The 14,149-nt window shown below is 52.7% G+C and overlaps 1 protein-coding gene across 1 annotated transcript in view; it reads left to right on the top strand.

Annotated features, from left to right (window-relative positions):
* caln2 (calneuron 2) overlaps window positions 1–12,666 on the top strand; it is a gene marked incomplete at both ends in the record, with an annotated part of 79,490 nt that extends 66,824 nt beyond the window's left edge. The window contains 2 exons of the mRNA XM_083774583.1: window positions 10,383–10,533; window positions 12,539–12,666. Of these exons, the coding sequence (XP_083630709.1) occupies window positions 10,383–10,533; window positions 12,539–12,666 (279 nt within the window). The remainder of the gene's footprint in view (window positions 1–10,382; window positions 10,534–12,538) is intronic.
* Window positions 12,667–14,149: the final 1,483 nt, after the last annotated feature.

Here is a 14,149-nt window from a genome sequence, read left to right as displayed (position 1 = left end):
AGGGTGGGGGCGTAGTCTCTGGAGCTGACGGTCATCTTTGCTCTATACTCGGAATGAGCGGCTGGTCGTCTCTGCTCCGTCACTGCCCCCCCTGGATTCCTAGAGAATCGAGGCGGAAGGAGGAGGTTGGGGTGGAGGAGGATGGCGATTTTGAAGAGTAGTGAAAATAGCCGATCTACAAGTGCAGTACTCACAACCCATGTTTGGTCTGTCATGGAGCAGGACAAACAACTTGGTTGAGAGATCGCAGGTGTATTTATGCTGTGGTGATTGCACCAGGGATTGGCTGGGTGATAATGAAAGGCAGGTGAGTTGATGAGGAGGGAGGAGTTGTTGATAATGAGGGAGGAGTGGTTAAGGTCAAGCGGAAGGAGGTCTCTTCTCCCGAAACTACGTTGTATAAATACAACTTCCCTTCACTTAGTAAGAGACCACACCTTCGCTCAAGATTAACAGTTTATTGAAACAGAATGAGATGAATGCATGGAGTGGAGTGAGGAACCCAAGGTAGGGCGAGACTCAGGGTGGGGGCGTAGTCTCTGGAGCTGACGGTCATCTTTGCTCTATACTCGGAATGAGCGGCTGGTCGTCTCTGCTCCGTCACTGCCCCCAAAAGAGCTGGCCCACAGGTGTGAATGGCTGGGAGGTAGAGACTGAAGGTCTTGAAGCTAGGGCAACGTGTCGCATGATCCGCCCTGTCCTTAGACCCTCAATTGGGCGAGGAAAAACTCCCTCTAGGCTGGGTTGAGGAAAGAGGAAGAAACCTCGGGAAGGATCGCAAGAGAGGGGACCCCCTTCCGGGGCGGACAGGCTGAAGATGATGCGGCACGTTACGGTCATCCTGGATGGGGATGGGCGTTGTGGATGTTGCTACTGCCGTGATTGTGGTAGGTTTGGGATGACCATCGACCGGGGGTGCGGGATGATCTGAAGGGCTCGTGTGGTGTGGTAGGAATGACACTGATGAAGAACGAGTGCCCAGAGTAGGAGTGATGTAGGAGTCAAGATTTGGCTGGGGTGGAGCCAGGAGTGGCGAAACCAGTCTCTGTGCGGAGATGGTCTTGAGTTGGGCTCATGGTGTGGTAGGAATGACACCAATGCATGACGAGTGCCAGAGTAGGAGTGACGTAGGAGTCAAGATTTGACTGGGGTGGCGTAGCCAGTCTCTGTGAGGAGGTGGTCTTGAGTTGCAGTGTTGAGGAACATCATGTGGGGATGTGGCGGAGGATGGATTCGGGTAGACTGGGGGGAGAGTTGTTCGGGACCGATGAATGATGGATGAGTGCATCCGTTGATGGTTTGGTAGGAGTGGAACGTGTAGGATGGATGTGGGCAATGAGAAGAGTCTATCGGGGGGAGTATGATCTTTAGTTGGCCTAGAGAATTGGGATGCTTCTTTGTGTCGAATCGTGGCCCCAAAAAAGCATGGCGAAGACTATTGGGTAAGTCTCGCGGAGTACGTTTGATGTGCGGAGTGGGTCAAGGTGTTTTGAACTCATGGGTCCGGCGGTGCTGCATGTCATCGGGGATTGTTGTTGTGGAATTGTATACAGTCTTTTGTAGGAGGTGGTGCCGTTCCGGGAGGTAGTACCGGAGTGGGTGGTGAGGGGGAAGGACAGATGGCATGGTCCTGACGTGCTTGGCTTTGGGCTGGGCCGGGAGTGTGTGGGAGGGAAGGGAGGGGGGAGGAAGTGGGCGAGGTGCGTCGCCGCGACCACCGCCTGCGGGGCGTATTACGCGCCCGCCTGCGTGGCGCATTGCCGCACCTGCCAGTGTGCTCGGGGGGGTTGGGAGGTTGGAAGTGGGCGAGGTGCGTCGCCGCGACCGCCGCCTGCGGGGCGTATTACGCGCCCGCCTGCGTGGCGCATTGCCGCACCTGCCAGCGTGCTCGGGGGGGTTGGGGGGGTGGGAGGTTGGAAGTGGGCGAGGTGCGTCGCCGCGACCGCCGCCTGCGGGGCGTATTACGCGCCCGCCTGCGTGGCGCATTGCCGCACCTGCCAGCGTGCTCGGGGGAGGTTGGAAGTGGGCGAGGTGCGTCGCCGCGACAGCCTGCAGGGCGTATTACGCGCCCGCCTGCATGGCGCATTGCCGCACCTGCCAGCGTGCTTGTGGGGGGAGGAGGGAGGGAGGGAGGAGGGGGAGGAAGGGGGGTTTGAAGTAGACGATGCGTGCGCCGGCCGGCGTGTGTGTGAGGGAGGGGGGGAAAGGGAAGTGGGCCGGGCACGTGTCTGTTGCTGCTGTAAAGCAGGAGGGGGCTGGTGGGCGGAGTCGTGGAACGTGTGGTCCGGGTGGGCGGGGCCGCATCCGGAACGGAGTAGGCCAGCGAAGCAACGAGCAACGCCGCCTTCCGGTTGGTACGTTGGAAAGGAATACATCTTGCTTAGACCGGCGACTGTCCGATCTGCTACGGACGGGTGGAGCGTCCTAAAACTGGGGGCGACGGGAGTAATGGAGAGAGGAGAGGCCGAGGACCGACCGGAGGATGGCTGCGTGCGGCTGCCTGACGATTGGACGTTGTGGTCTAGATGAGCATGTGTGGAGGCCTGCTTGATCAGGACCGGGGATGGGTTCAGGTGATCCTGGGGGATTCGAGGAAGGGGCAGGTACGTTGTGCCAGAGGGGGGAGGCATGATGTGCCGAGTGGAGGGAGCGGGGGCATGATGTGCAGGAGGCACGCTGTGCCAGGTCGAGGGAGGGGGCATGCTGTGGTCATCCAAGGGTGGAGAGGATGGATATGCATGGCGTCGAGAGGAGGCTGCACCAGACTGAGGGAGGCGGGGGCACGCTATGCCTATCCGAAGGCAGAGAATGGAGGATTTGGAGGGTGGGGAGGCACGCGGTCCGCTGGGGGAGGAGGCGTGCACGCTGAGCCGAGTGGAAGGGGGCGGAGACATGATGTGCCGGAGGGAGGAGGCATGCTGTGTAGGAGGGGGGGGGGGGGGGTTGTGCCGGTCTCAGGGAGAAGGGGGCGGGTTCCGAGGGCGGGAGGCGCACAACGCCGGTCCGCTGAGGGAGGAGGCATGCACGCTGTGGAGATCCAGGGGTGTGGACTGTGGGCGCGGTGTGGGAAGAGGAGGGTCGAGGGAGGGGGCACGTTTTCCAGGGTCCAGGGAGGGTGGAGGGGTCATGCTGTGCCGAGCCGAGGGCGGGGGCACGCTGTGGAGAGTCGGGGGTGGGGTCACGTTGTCCCGAGTCCAGGGATGGTGGAGGGGTCGTGCTGTGCCAAGTCCAGGGGGGCGCACAGTGTGCCGGGTCCAGGGAGGGGGGCACGTGGTTCCGATCCAGGGAAGGGGCACGTTGTGCCGGGTCCAGGGAGGAGGGCACGTTGTGCCTTTCCAGGGAGGGGGGCACGTTGTGCCTTTCCAGGGAGGGGGGCACGTTGTGCCTTTCCAGGGAGGAGGGCACGTTGTGCCTTTCCAGGGAGGGGGGCACGTTGTGCCTTTCCAGGGAGGAGGGCACGTTGTGCCTTTCCAGGGAGGGGGCACGTTGTGCCTTTCCAGGGAGGGGGGCACGTTGTGCCTTTCCAGGGAGGGGGGCACGTTGTTCCGATCCAGGGAGGGGGGCACGTTGTGCCTTTCCAGGGAGGGGGGCACGTTGTGCCTTTCCAGGGAGGGGGGCACGTTGTGCCTTTCCAGGGAGGGGGGCACGTTGTTCCGATCCAGGGAGGGGGGCACGTTGTGCCTTTCCAGGGAGGAGGGCACATTGTGCCTTTCCAGGGAGGGGGGCACGTTGTGCCTTTCCAGGGAGGGGGGCACGTTGTTCCGATCCAGGGAGGGGGGCACGTTGTGCCTTTCCAGGGAGGAGGGCACATTGTGCCTTTCCAGGGAGGGGGGCACGTTGTGCCTTTCCGTTTGCCTTTCCGTGTGCCTTTCCGTTTGTGCTTTTGTCCTTTCCTTTTGTGCTTTTGTCCTTTCCTTTTGTCCTTTTGTCCTTTCCTTTTGTCCTTTTCCTTTTGTCCTTTCCTTTTGTCCTTTTGTCCTTTCCTTTTGTTTGTGCTTTTGTCCTTTCCGTGTGCCTTTACGTTTCCAGGGAGGGGGGCACGTTGTGCCTTTCCAGGGAGGTGGGCACGTTGTGCCTTTCCAGGGAGGGGGGCACGTTGTGCCTTTCCAGGGAGGGGGGCACGTTGTGCCTTTCCAGGGAGGGGGGCACGTTGTGCCTTTCCAGGGAGGGGGGCACGTTGTGCCTTTCCAGGGAGGGGGGCACGTTGTGCCTTTCCAGGGAGGGGGGCACATTGTGCCTTTCCAGGGAGGGGGGCACGTTGTGCCGGGTCCAGGGAGGGGGGCACGTTGTGCCTTTCCAGGGAGGGGGGCACGTTGTGCCGGGTCCAGGGAGGGGGGCACGTTGTGCCGGGTCCAGGGAGGGGGGCACGTTGGGCCGATCCAGGGAGGGGGGCACGTTGTGCCTTTCCAGGGAGGGGGGCACGTTGGGCCGATCCAGGGAGGGGGGCACGTTGTGCCGATCCAGGGAGGGGGGCACGTTGGGCCGATCCAGGGAGGGGGGCACGTTGTGCCGGGTCCAGGGAGGGGGGCACGTTGTGCCGGGTCCAGGGAGGTGGGCACGTTGTGCCTTTCCAGGGAGGGGGGCACGTTGTTCCGATCCAGGGAGGGGGGCACGTTGTGCCTTTCCAGGGAGGGGGGCACGTTGTGCCTTTCCAGGGAGGGGGGCACGTTGTGCCTTTCCAGGGAGGGGGGCACGTTGTGCCTTTCCAGGGAGGGGGGCACGTTGGGCCGATCCAGGGAGGGGGGCACGTTGTGCCGATCCAGGGAGGGGGGCACGTTGGGCCGATCCAGGGAGGGGGGCACGTTGTGCCGATCCAGGGAGGGGGGCACGTTGTGCCGGGTCCAGGGAGGGGGGCACGTTGTGCCGGGTCCAGGGAGGTGGGCACGTTGTGCCTTTCCAGGGAGGGGGGCACGTTGTTCCGATCCAGGGAGGGGGGCACGTTGTGCCTTTCCAGGGAGGGGGGCACGTTGTGCCTTTCCAGGGAGGGGGGCACGTTGTGCCTTTCCAGGGAGGGGGGCACGTTGTGCCTTTCCAGGGAGGGGGGCACGTTGTGCCTTTCCAGGGAGGGGGGCACGTTGTGCCTTTCCAGGGAGGGGGGCACATTGTGCCTTTCCAGGGAGGGGGGCACGTTGTGCCTTTCCAGGGAGGGGGGCACGTTGTGCCTTTCCAGGGAGGGGGGCACGTTGTGCCGGGTCCAGGGAGGGGGGCACGTTGTGCCTTTCCAGGGAGGGGGGCACGTTGTGCCTTTCCAGGGAGGGGGGCACGTTGTGCCGGGTCCAGGGAGGGGGGCACGTTGGGCCGATCCAGGGAGGGGGGCACGTTGTGCCTTTCCAGGGAGGGGGGCACGTTGGGCCGATCCAGGGAGGAGGGCACGTTGTGCCGATCCAGGGAGGGGGGCACGTTGGGCCGTGTGGCCTGGGTGGTTTCCGTGGTTGGCGGAGAATGCAGGGGGGGGCGGAGCCTTGCCGGGTGCGGCAGGGGGATGCTGGGGTGTCGGGGGGGTGCCCTGAGCACCGTGGCGTGCTGGGTGATGAGTGGAATGGGCCCTGTGGCGCTGGGTGCGCTCGGGGTGGGCAGGAGGGGTGAGGGGGGGGCGAGTGGTAGCGAGCCTGGCGCTGTGGGGGCTCCAGGTGGGCAGGAGGGGGGAGGGGGCCGGGCGGCGTCGTGACTGGCGCCTGGTGGGCTCCGGATTGGCGGGGGGAGGAGGGGGTGGTGGGCGGCGGTGAGGCTGGCGTCGAGCCTGGCGTTGGGTGGGTTCCGGGTGGGCCTGGTGGCGGGCTTGGCACCGCTGATGAGGAAGAGGATGGGGAGAGTTGCGGGCTGGTTGTCGAGAGAGACCACGGCGGGGGGGCTGGGGGGCGGGGGGGGGGGAGGGAAGATGGCGTGGTCCTGGGATGCGTGGCGTCTGACTTGAGGGGGAGAGGAAGGAGGCACTTGCTGGCCTGTTGCTGCTGCTGAGATGCAGGAGGAGGATGGTGGGCGGAGTTGGAGGGAGGCCTGGTGTGGCCGATCCAAGGAAGGGGGGGGGGGGGGGTTGGAGGCGAACGTCGCTGGACAAGGAGCACGGAGCCGATCCAAGGGAGGGGGAGGGGGGGGTAGGAGGAGGCGGACGTCGCCGATCGAGGAGCACGGAGCCGATCCAAGGAAGGGGGGGGGGGGGGGGGGGGGGGATAGGAGGAGGCGGACGTCACCGATCGAGGAGCACGGAGCCGATCCAAGGGGGGGGGGGGGGTTGGAAGTGGGCCGGATGCGTTGCCACACCCGCCAGCGTGCTCGTTAGGGAGGGAGGGAGGAGGGGGGAAGCATGGTGGCACACATGTCGTGTGTGAGGTCCATGTGAGTGGGGCCACTCGAGTCTGGGATGAGAAGGGCCGGGAGACGGGTCTACCTGGACCTCGGCTGAGTGGCTGGACTCCGGTGACCGGTGAGGTAGGAGGAGGAGTCAGAGTGAAGCTCAAGCTGCAGCTGAGCTGGGATATTATAGCACAAAACAATTGGTTGAACCGTTAGATGCAAGAATGTCATGCTTAGAGACTGAAACAGTATCAAAGTGTTGTAATATAGTTGACTCCCCTGTATGGTAGTGATGGCTGGAGGTGTTGTTCAGAAGAGCTTTTCATCGGTGGCGTTTAGAGAGGAGGCGTTCGGAGAGAACTGCTTGAGGTATTTAGAAAATGGCTGGAGCACTTGAACACTTGTACAAAAGCTTTAGTAAAATGACGAACGTTTCAAAGAAACGTGTGTAAGATTGGAACTACTGAGAGCATGATACTACGGTAGTTAGACTGGAACATGACAAGTGTTAGTGGCACTTGATAAAATAATTAATCTCATACTCATCAAGCATAGTGTGGACAATGAATAGCAGAAGTAGCTGGTCTGCAAGCACACAACAATGATTTGATAAGCTGTTAAATAACAGTTCCTAGCAAGGAATAAAGTGATGGCGATTTTGAAGAGTAGTGAAAATAGCCGATCTACAAGTGCAGTACTCACAACCCATGTTTGGTCTGTCATGGAGCAGGACAAACAACTTGGTTGAGAGATCGCAGGTGTATTTATGCTGTGGTGATTGCACCAGGGATTGGCTGGGTGATAATGAAAGGCAGGTGAGTTGATGAGGAGGGAGGAGTTGTTGATAATGAGGGAGGAGTGGTTAAGGTCAAGCGGAAGGAGGTCTCTTCTCCCGAAACTACGTTGTATAAATACAACTTCCCTAAAATCACCACTCAGCATTATTGAATGAATACAAGCTATAAATTCCACTTATTGCAGATTTCACCATTGAGACCATGAGAAAGCATGGGCAGTTGATTAGAGATTCATTCCGACACCCACATGCAGCTTCATTTTCATTTTCATACAGTCAATATTATCTTCATTATAATGGATTGTTAGACAGGCCCCTTAAGCTAGTACAGATCTGTGTAATGGGTAGCTGCAGACAAACATGGCACGCTGTGTAGGCGTGTCGACACAAATGGGACACAAGTAGGCGGGTTGAGACAGACTGCATGTGGAAACCATGTGCAATTCTGAAATTAGAATTAGAAGTCATTCCCACCACTCTGTGTGCAACTCGGACGGCACAGAGTCCACAGCACAGCCATCGTACCACTTGAAGTGTCGCATGGGCACTCGCTCGTGCTGATGCTATGCTAGGGTGTGCCTTGCGGGGCTCACGTCAGCTTTACGCCCATGTTGTACTTGTCAACGCACCCACACTCATGTGCCATGATTAGCGACTTTAAGCAACGACGGCTACGGCAGTCGGCTCCGGCAACCGGAAATGAATCAGTGCTCGATACATAAACCTGCTCTCCGTCGGCAGCCCTTTCTACTATGGCAGAACCTACACTTACACATAGGCCCTCATTTATCAACCGTGCGTACGCCAAAATATGGGCGCACGCCGAAATTACCGACATTTTCGGCATTTAACATTTCCGGCAAAGCTTGAAATTGAACTTGAGTAGGACAAATAGTCACGTCTGGTCGGGAGCTGCCGTACGCTTTTTTTCTGTCTTACACAAGCGGAGCAGCCTTGTCTGAACTGCTGAGAGGCTGTCACAGGCATCTAAACATATATGTATTCACTCCTAAAATGTTTATATAAAATGTATGTATAATGTATATGGGCTACATGTAAAAAATTAATAAATAAAAATGTTAAGGAATACATGTGTCATATGAAATTAGTAGGAGATAAAATCGCGCAATTAAAAACAATGTTGCAAGAGATGCTTAAGCCATTTAAACAGTGTTTTGCATGAGCGCATACATGCGAGGATTTGGGCTGTCTGTGCTGAAATATTTCCATGACGGGACGTTGGAGAGTATAGTGCAGCAGTGCTGCAGCTCAGCTGCGGAGAGTCCCAACGTGCAGGTATAGCCTACTGTAGCCTAATCTACAGCATGAAGGCCGATGTCTTTCTTACGGCATGTGCAATATAATAAACCTGACGCGTCGCTCGTGCCAGGCTCCCAGCGCAAGTGGGAACTGCATCGGAGATATAGGTATATTACCCAGCCAGCCCACGCTGCCCACCACCAGCCACATGAGGCTATATACTGTTTTGGCTGCACATTCATATAATGCCCGGCCACTGCAGTGACTAACGACTGTGAGGCAATCTAAATAGACTGTCGAACGTCGGAACGTGCATGGTCAGTTGGTCACGGACGGACCACTGTGATAGAGAGAGACAGACAGACAGACAGACAGACAGACAGACAGACAGACAGACAGACAGGACAGGAGGAGCACCTGCAAAACAGCAGCGTGTGTGTGCCTATTTGTTATTTAATTATGGTTCACAGGTTCAGGTTTTCGTTCACTAATATATCTTGTTGTATATTAAATTAAAAATACTTTAATAATTTAATATACAACTAACAACACACAGTGAAAGTTGCAAATAGCGATATGTGCGTGCGTGCGTGCGGGGGGTGAGGCGGGCAGCAAGGGAAGCGAAGCGAGAGGAGAAACAGACAGCTTTATTTTAATGTGTCATGTAGGTGCGTGCGTGCGTGCATGACAGCAAGGCAAGCGAGGTGAGAGTGAAACAGACAGGGTAGGCCTACAACTTTATTTAATTCATGCAGGTGTTCGTTCTTTATTTGTTTAACAACACACCAGTTAGTTGGGCTTGCAAGTTGCGTGTGCGTGCTGTGCGTGTGTATGAGAGAGGGGGGTGAGGCACGGGAGAAACCTATTTTTTCATGTAACCATGGTTCAGGAAACGTATTGCCGTTGTTCATGTCGCAAAAACGAGGGCGAGGCTTGATTTCTTAGGGCGTGCCAGATCAAATTCAGCCGTGACATTTATTAACGTGAGAACAAAATTAAGGAAGGATCAGCTGTTTGCGATCACTTTATAAATGCCGTGGTGACGTGGGTGTACTACGAAACCTGCACTCGAATCTGTGGCAGATTTTACACCCGTTTGATAAATGAGGGCCTAGAGTTAGGTCATATGGTGCACAGTTATAAAGGACTCACCTCTTCAGACTCCATCTTAGCCTGCAGCAAATGCCGTAGCGCTTAGACTAGCCTTGACAACCTTTCAGGCGTGTGCAAAGGCTAAACTTCTGTAATATAGATATCATATTGCAGTATGTAGACATAGCACTCTATAGTGTATACTCATATATACTGTAGTTTCATTGAAGATATTCTACTATTAGTCGTATGTTAGGTTCTTAGCTTGCTTATGATCCCTGAGATCTATTTCTATGTAGTTGATGTATTACCATGTGTTGTTCTTGCTTACTGTAAGTCGCTCTGGATCTGCTAAATGCCTAAATTGTAAACCCACAGCAGACGGCAGACCCAGTAAGGCTGGCATATATCTAACATAATCCTGTATTAGTGCCTGTATGTGTGTGTATACTAGTCAATAAAGCATAGAAACTTTAATTACAAAGCGGTCTCGGCAAGAAACTCCAGAAGCACTTAGCATGCGACAGTGACATAACGACCAATCGGTGGACCGGGACCTACACGTACAGTATCTCATGCATATTTTCTCCTCTGTGGGTTGGTCAATTGATCTGAAAGTGTGCATGTGTATCGGCCATTAGCATATAATTCCTCTCATGCACTGTATGTTACTGTATGTACCATATGCAGTGCATCATACATAATGGGCTGTAAAGGTATAAAGGGTGTACTGTACCAATCAATGTAATCACTGTGTGTGTGTGTGTGTGTGTGTGTGTGTGTGTGTGTGTGTGTGTGTGTGTGTGTGTGTGTGTGTGTGTGTGTGTGTGTGTGTGTGTGTGTGTGTGTGTGTGTGTGTGTGTGTGTGTGTGTGTGTGCGTGCGTGCGTGCGTGCGTGCGTGCGTGCATGCGTGCGCGCACGTACATGTTCACCCTACAGTTTGACATGCAGCAACTGTCTCTGGATGAACTGAAGCAGGTGCTGTTTCACGCCTTCCGAGACCACCTGACGATGAAGGACATCGAGAACATCATCATCACCGAGGAGGAGAGCCTCAACGAGACCGGGAACTGCCCCGAGTACGAGGGAGGTGAGAGAGAGAGAGAGAGAGAGAGAGAGCGGGTGTTCAGTTGGGAACTCTGTAGTACGTCACTTGCCAAAATAACTGACTTTCAAGTCAATTACAGGTGGTCTATGAGAAAATGCTGTATAATACTAACATACTGTGCCTAATAGTTGAATGTACAGTATCAAAAATATATTTAAATAACATAAGTCCATCAATTTTTATTTGTTTTACTTATAGGTGTAGTGTGGGGGAGCTTGTAATGGGAGCTGTACAGTTTCTTAACCACTCAAGTCCTATATACGGTAATTTGTTATACAACCAATAATGAAAATAGCCAATCTACATTTTGTTTGTTTTGGTTAAAGTGGTTAACATACATTTTTCGTTAAATTGTGATAGTGTTTAATGTAAATATCAATCCTATCGGACAGTAGGCCTACATTTTCAAAAAGGAAATGTAGTATTTAATTCAGGAGTAAAATATAACCTGACTGGCGATGAAACTGAATGACCAGAAGCATGGATCCTCTCCATCCCCCCCAGCAAATCCAACCCTGCTTATCATCACTGTTTGTAAAAGTACTACTTTGTAAGGCACTACACTGTATACAAATTTCAGTGTTAATGTAACTCTCTAAGTGTATCAATGTTCCATTTGGGTTGGGTTGGGGGTTGATGTGGGGGTGTAAAACTTCCACAGTAAAATAAAATAAGATAATGATGCAATTTTCTGCAATTTGACATATATTCAAAGACTGGTGGATGATTTTAAAACTTAATTACACCCCCACATTATAGATGGAGATAAGTCAAATCGCAATGTAATTCAATGTGTCTACAAGTGAATTTACACTTTGGTGTCTAAGTGGTTAAATATAGTCAGTCCCTCAATATGCATGTTCACGCTTACTATACTGTATGAACAGTGTTCATTTAAACACTGAGATTGAAATCAACCCTGATAGGATTTTGCTGTGTAGCTAATACTGACATACCGTATACTTACTCGTATAGTGTGAGGGACAGCTCAGAGCTTCGAAGATAAATGTCAGAGGATGGGGTGGGGGATTGGAGGAGCAGAGAACGAGGAGGCTTCAAAGAACTGCTGGCTTGGCACTTTATTCTCAAAGTTTCTCGTGGTAACTGAAGGGCAAGTGCTGTAGTTAGGTAAAGAGAAAGGCTGAAATGGGTACAGAAAGATATGAAGGAAGGTGGAGGGAGTCTGGGAGTTGGGAGGGCGTGGTAGTTATAGGTTTTCAAATTGTCCCTGTCCCGTCCTTGGGGACTCCTGTACCTTTCACAAATCCTCTGAGACCCATGACTCACAGCTCGGTCGATTTGTTGATGCTACTGTATATGGATCTCTTCACAAACTAAAGACAGCAAAGCTGTCGCTGAGAAAACTTTCATGTTTTTTCTCGTGCCACGAGGCCCATTTGTAGCACAAGGCTGACATCTCCTCTCTCTCCATCTCTGGAGATTCAGTGTTTGAAAATGTCCTTGCACTTGGCCGGGTGTTCCAGCAAGCACAGTTGGCCGTGTTTGCAGGAGAGAAGCCAGACGGGGAGTGTGTTCCTTGTCGCTGCACTATAGCGAACAGTGAAGATCCTCACTGGCAAGTGAAAATAATGTGTATCAAGATGTTGATATGTTTCCATAACAGATGGTATGTTTCCATACCATCCCCAAGACCACCCAGTCCGAAGATCACACGTGTGTATACAAAACAGGACTACATTGTGGTAAAATTTTAATGTAGTCCTCACAGCCAAAACAGTAGGCTACAATAGGTCACACTTAATCCCCCTTGGCTGCCTTAATCCCCTTGGCTGCATGGTAGGTTTCAGGAGAACACCTGTTGACATTTTCTTTCCTTCCTCTGACTCCTCTCCTCTCCTCTCCTCTCCTCTCCTCTCCTCTCCTCTCCTCTCCTCTCCTCTCCTCTCCTCTCCTCTCCTCTCCTCTCCTCTCCTCTCCTCTCCTCTCCTCTCCTCTCCTCTCCTCTCCTCTCCTCTCCTCTCCTCAGTCCATCCTAAAAAGAAGAACCGACAGACATGTGTGAGGAAGAGTCTGATCTGTGCTTTTGCCATGGCTTTCATCATCAGTGTCATGCTCATCGCAGCCAATCAGATGCTGCGGAACGGCATGGAGTAAGCGACACTGTGAGCCGACAAGGGGATTGGCCAGAGTAGCCATGGCCTCACATCCTTATCTTTGCAGCCAAAGCTGGACACAGCCACAAACCCGAGCACTCGTCAAACCACAATCACTTGTGTGTTTTTTATATCTAAAAGTTTAATTTGAAAATATATTTTGGAAGCAGACCATGCAAGTTGAATGGAAGACTGATATTGGCGATTTTTTTCTTTTCTTTTCAGTGGTGATGTAACCACAAAGAGATAATGGACTTACTGACCGTGACATGAAATGGACTGCAAAAGGAATGTTTATAAATCACTTACTTATAGAGGGGAATTCTTTTACAGACAAAGACCACCCTTTAAACTTGATTTTGTAATTACCTAAAAAAAAAATCTTTATAACATGTATCAGGTGCTTTGAGCCATTCCTAATTTTAGACATGGACAATGTTTATCATGGACAACTTATATCCGGAAATACACTTTCCAAACTGAATGATGGCACTGAATGTTGTACACCACATCTGTATAATGTGTTAACCACTTGAACCCTAGTGTCCCTATATTAGGTCAGATAGAAAACCCCTAAATGTTTCCCATAGAGATTAACCGCAATATTTGTATAAATGATTTTAAGCCTGGAACCAAATGTTGAGATACAAACTTTCGCACTCCTATAGAGGCTTAAGACTCTTAAGCCTGGAACCAAGCCATCCAGGCTCCTGGTGAATCATGAACATAAAACGTTTGATTCAGTGTCAAAAAATAGATAATGAAAACCGGAAAACTTTTCAACAGAACAAAATGTTTTATGCATGGTTGTGATTCCCCTGGATGTCTTGGTTTCAGGCTTAAAATTATTTTATATAATCGGAAATCTTTATGGGACAAAACTAATGGGGTTTCTATATGAGGCACAACAAAATGGCCACCACTGCTATGACCTTTACTGGGGCGAACATTCAGCAAAAATTGCTGATCCACAAGATCACAATGTGTTGCGACGCATTGTGAGCTTGTACATTGGTTATTTTTGGCAAAGGGATTTGTAGACTGTATGTAGCAGTGGCTCAGAGTCTAATATCCTCACATCACCAGGCTTTCCACCTCGGAGGAAAGCCTGTTCTGTTACAAAATTTCTGTGTGAACCGGTCTGGAGCGGATTATATCGCTACGTCATGTTGTAGTATTGTTTTGTTGTCATCAGGCAGGAACAATCATCCGGAACTTCCTTTTCCCTACAACATGACCGGATCATAAACCCGAAAAGGAATGCTGCCCAGGCTAATAGTAGGCTATAGAACCCTGGAGGACCCCGTTCAACTGAGTACTGTAGCCAGGCTATAGGCTATAGGGTTTAAGTGGTTAAAAAGAAAACTTACTGTATATTCTTATGTATAATGTGTCATATACTGATACTGCCCATTTGTCAAATCCCTGCTTCTTTGGCTTCATTTAACTCTGTGTATACACAAAGTCCTTGTTGATACACAGAG

The sequence above is a fragment of the Protomyctophum parallelum genome (genome assembly GCF_964188405.1).
Source record: "Protomyctophum parallelum genome assembly, chromosome: 1".
Classification (NCBI taxonomy): Eukaryota; Metazoa; Chordata; class Actinopteri; order Myctophiformes; family Myctophidae; genus Protomyctophum; species Protomyctophum parallelum.
This window is presented reverse-complemented; position numbering and strand designations above follow the sequence as displayed.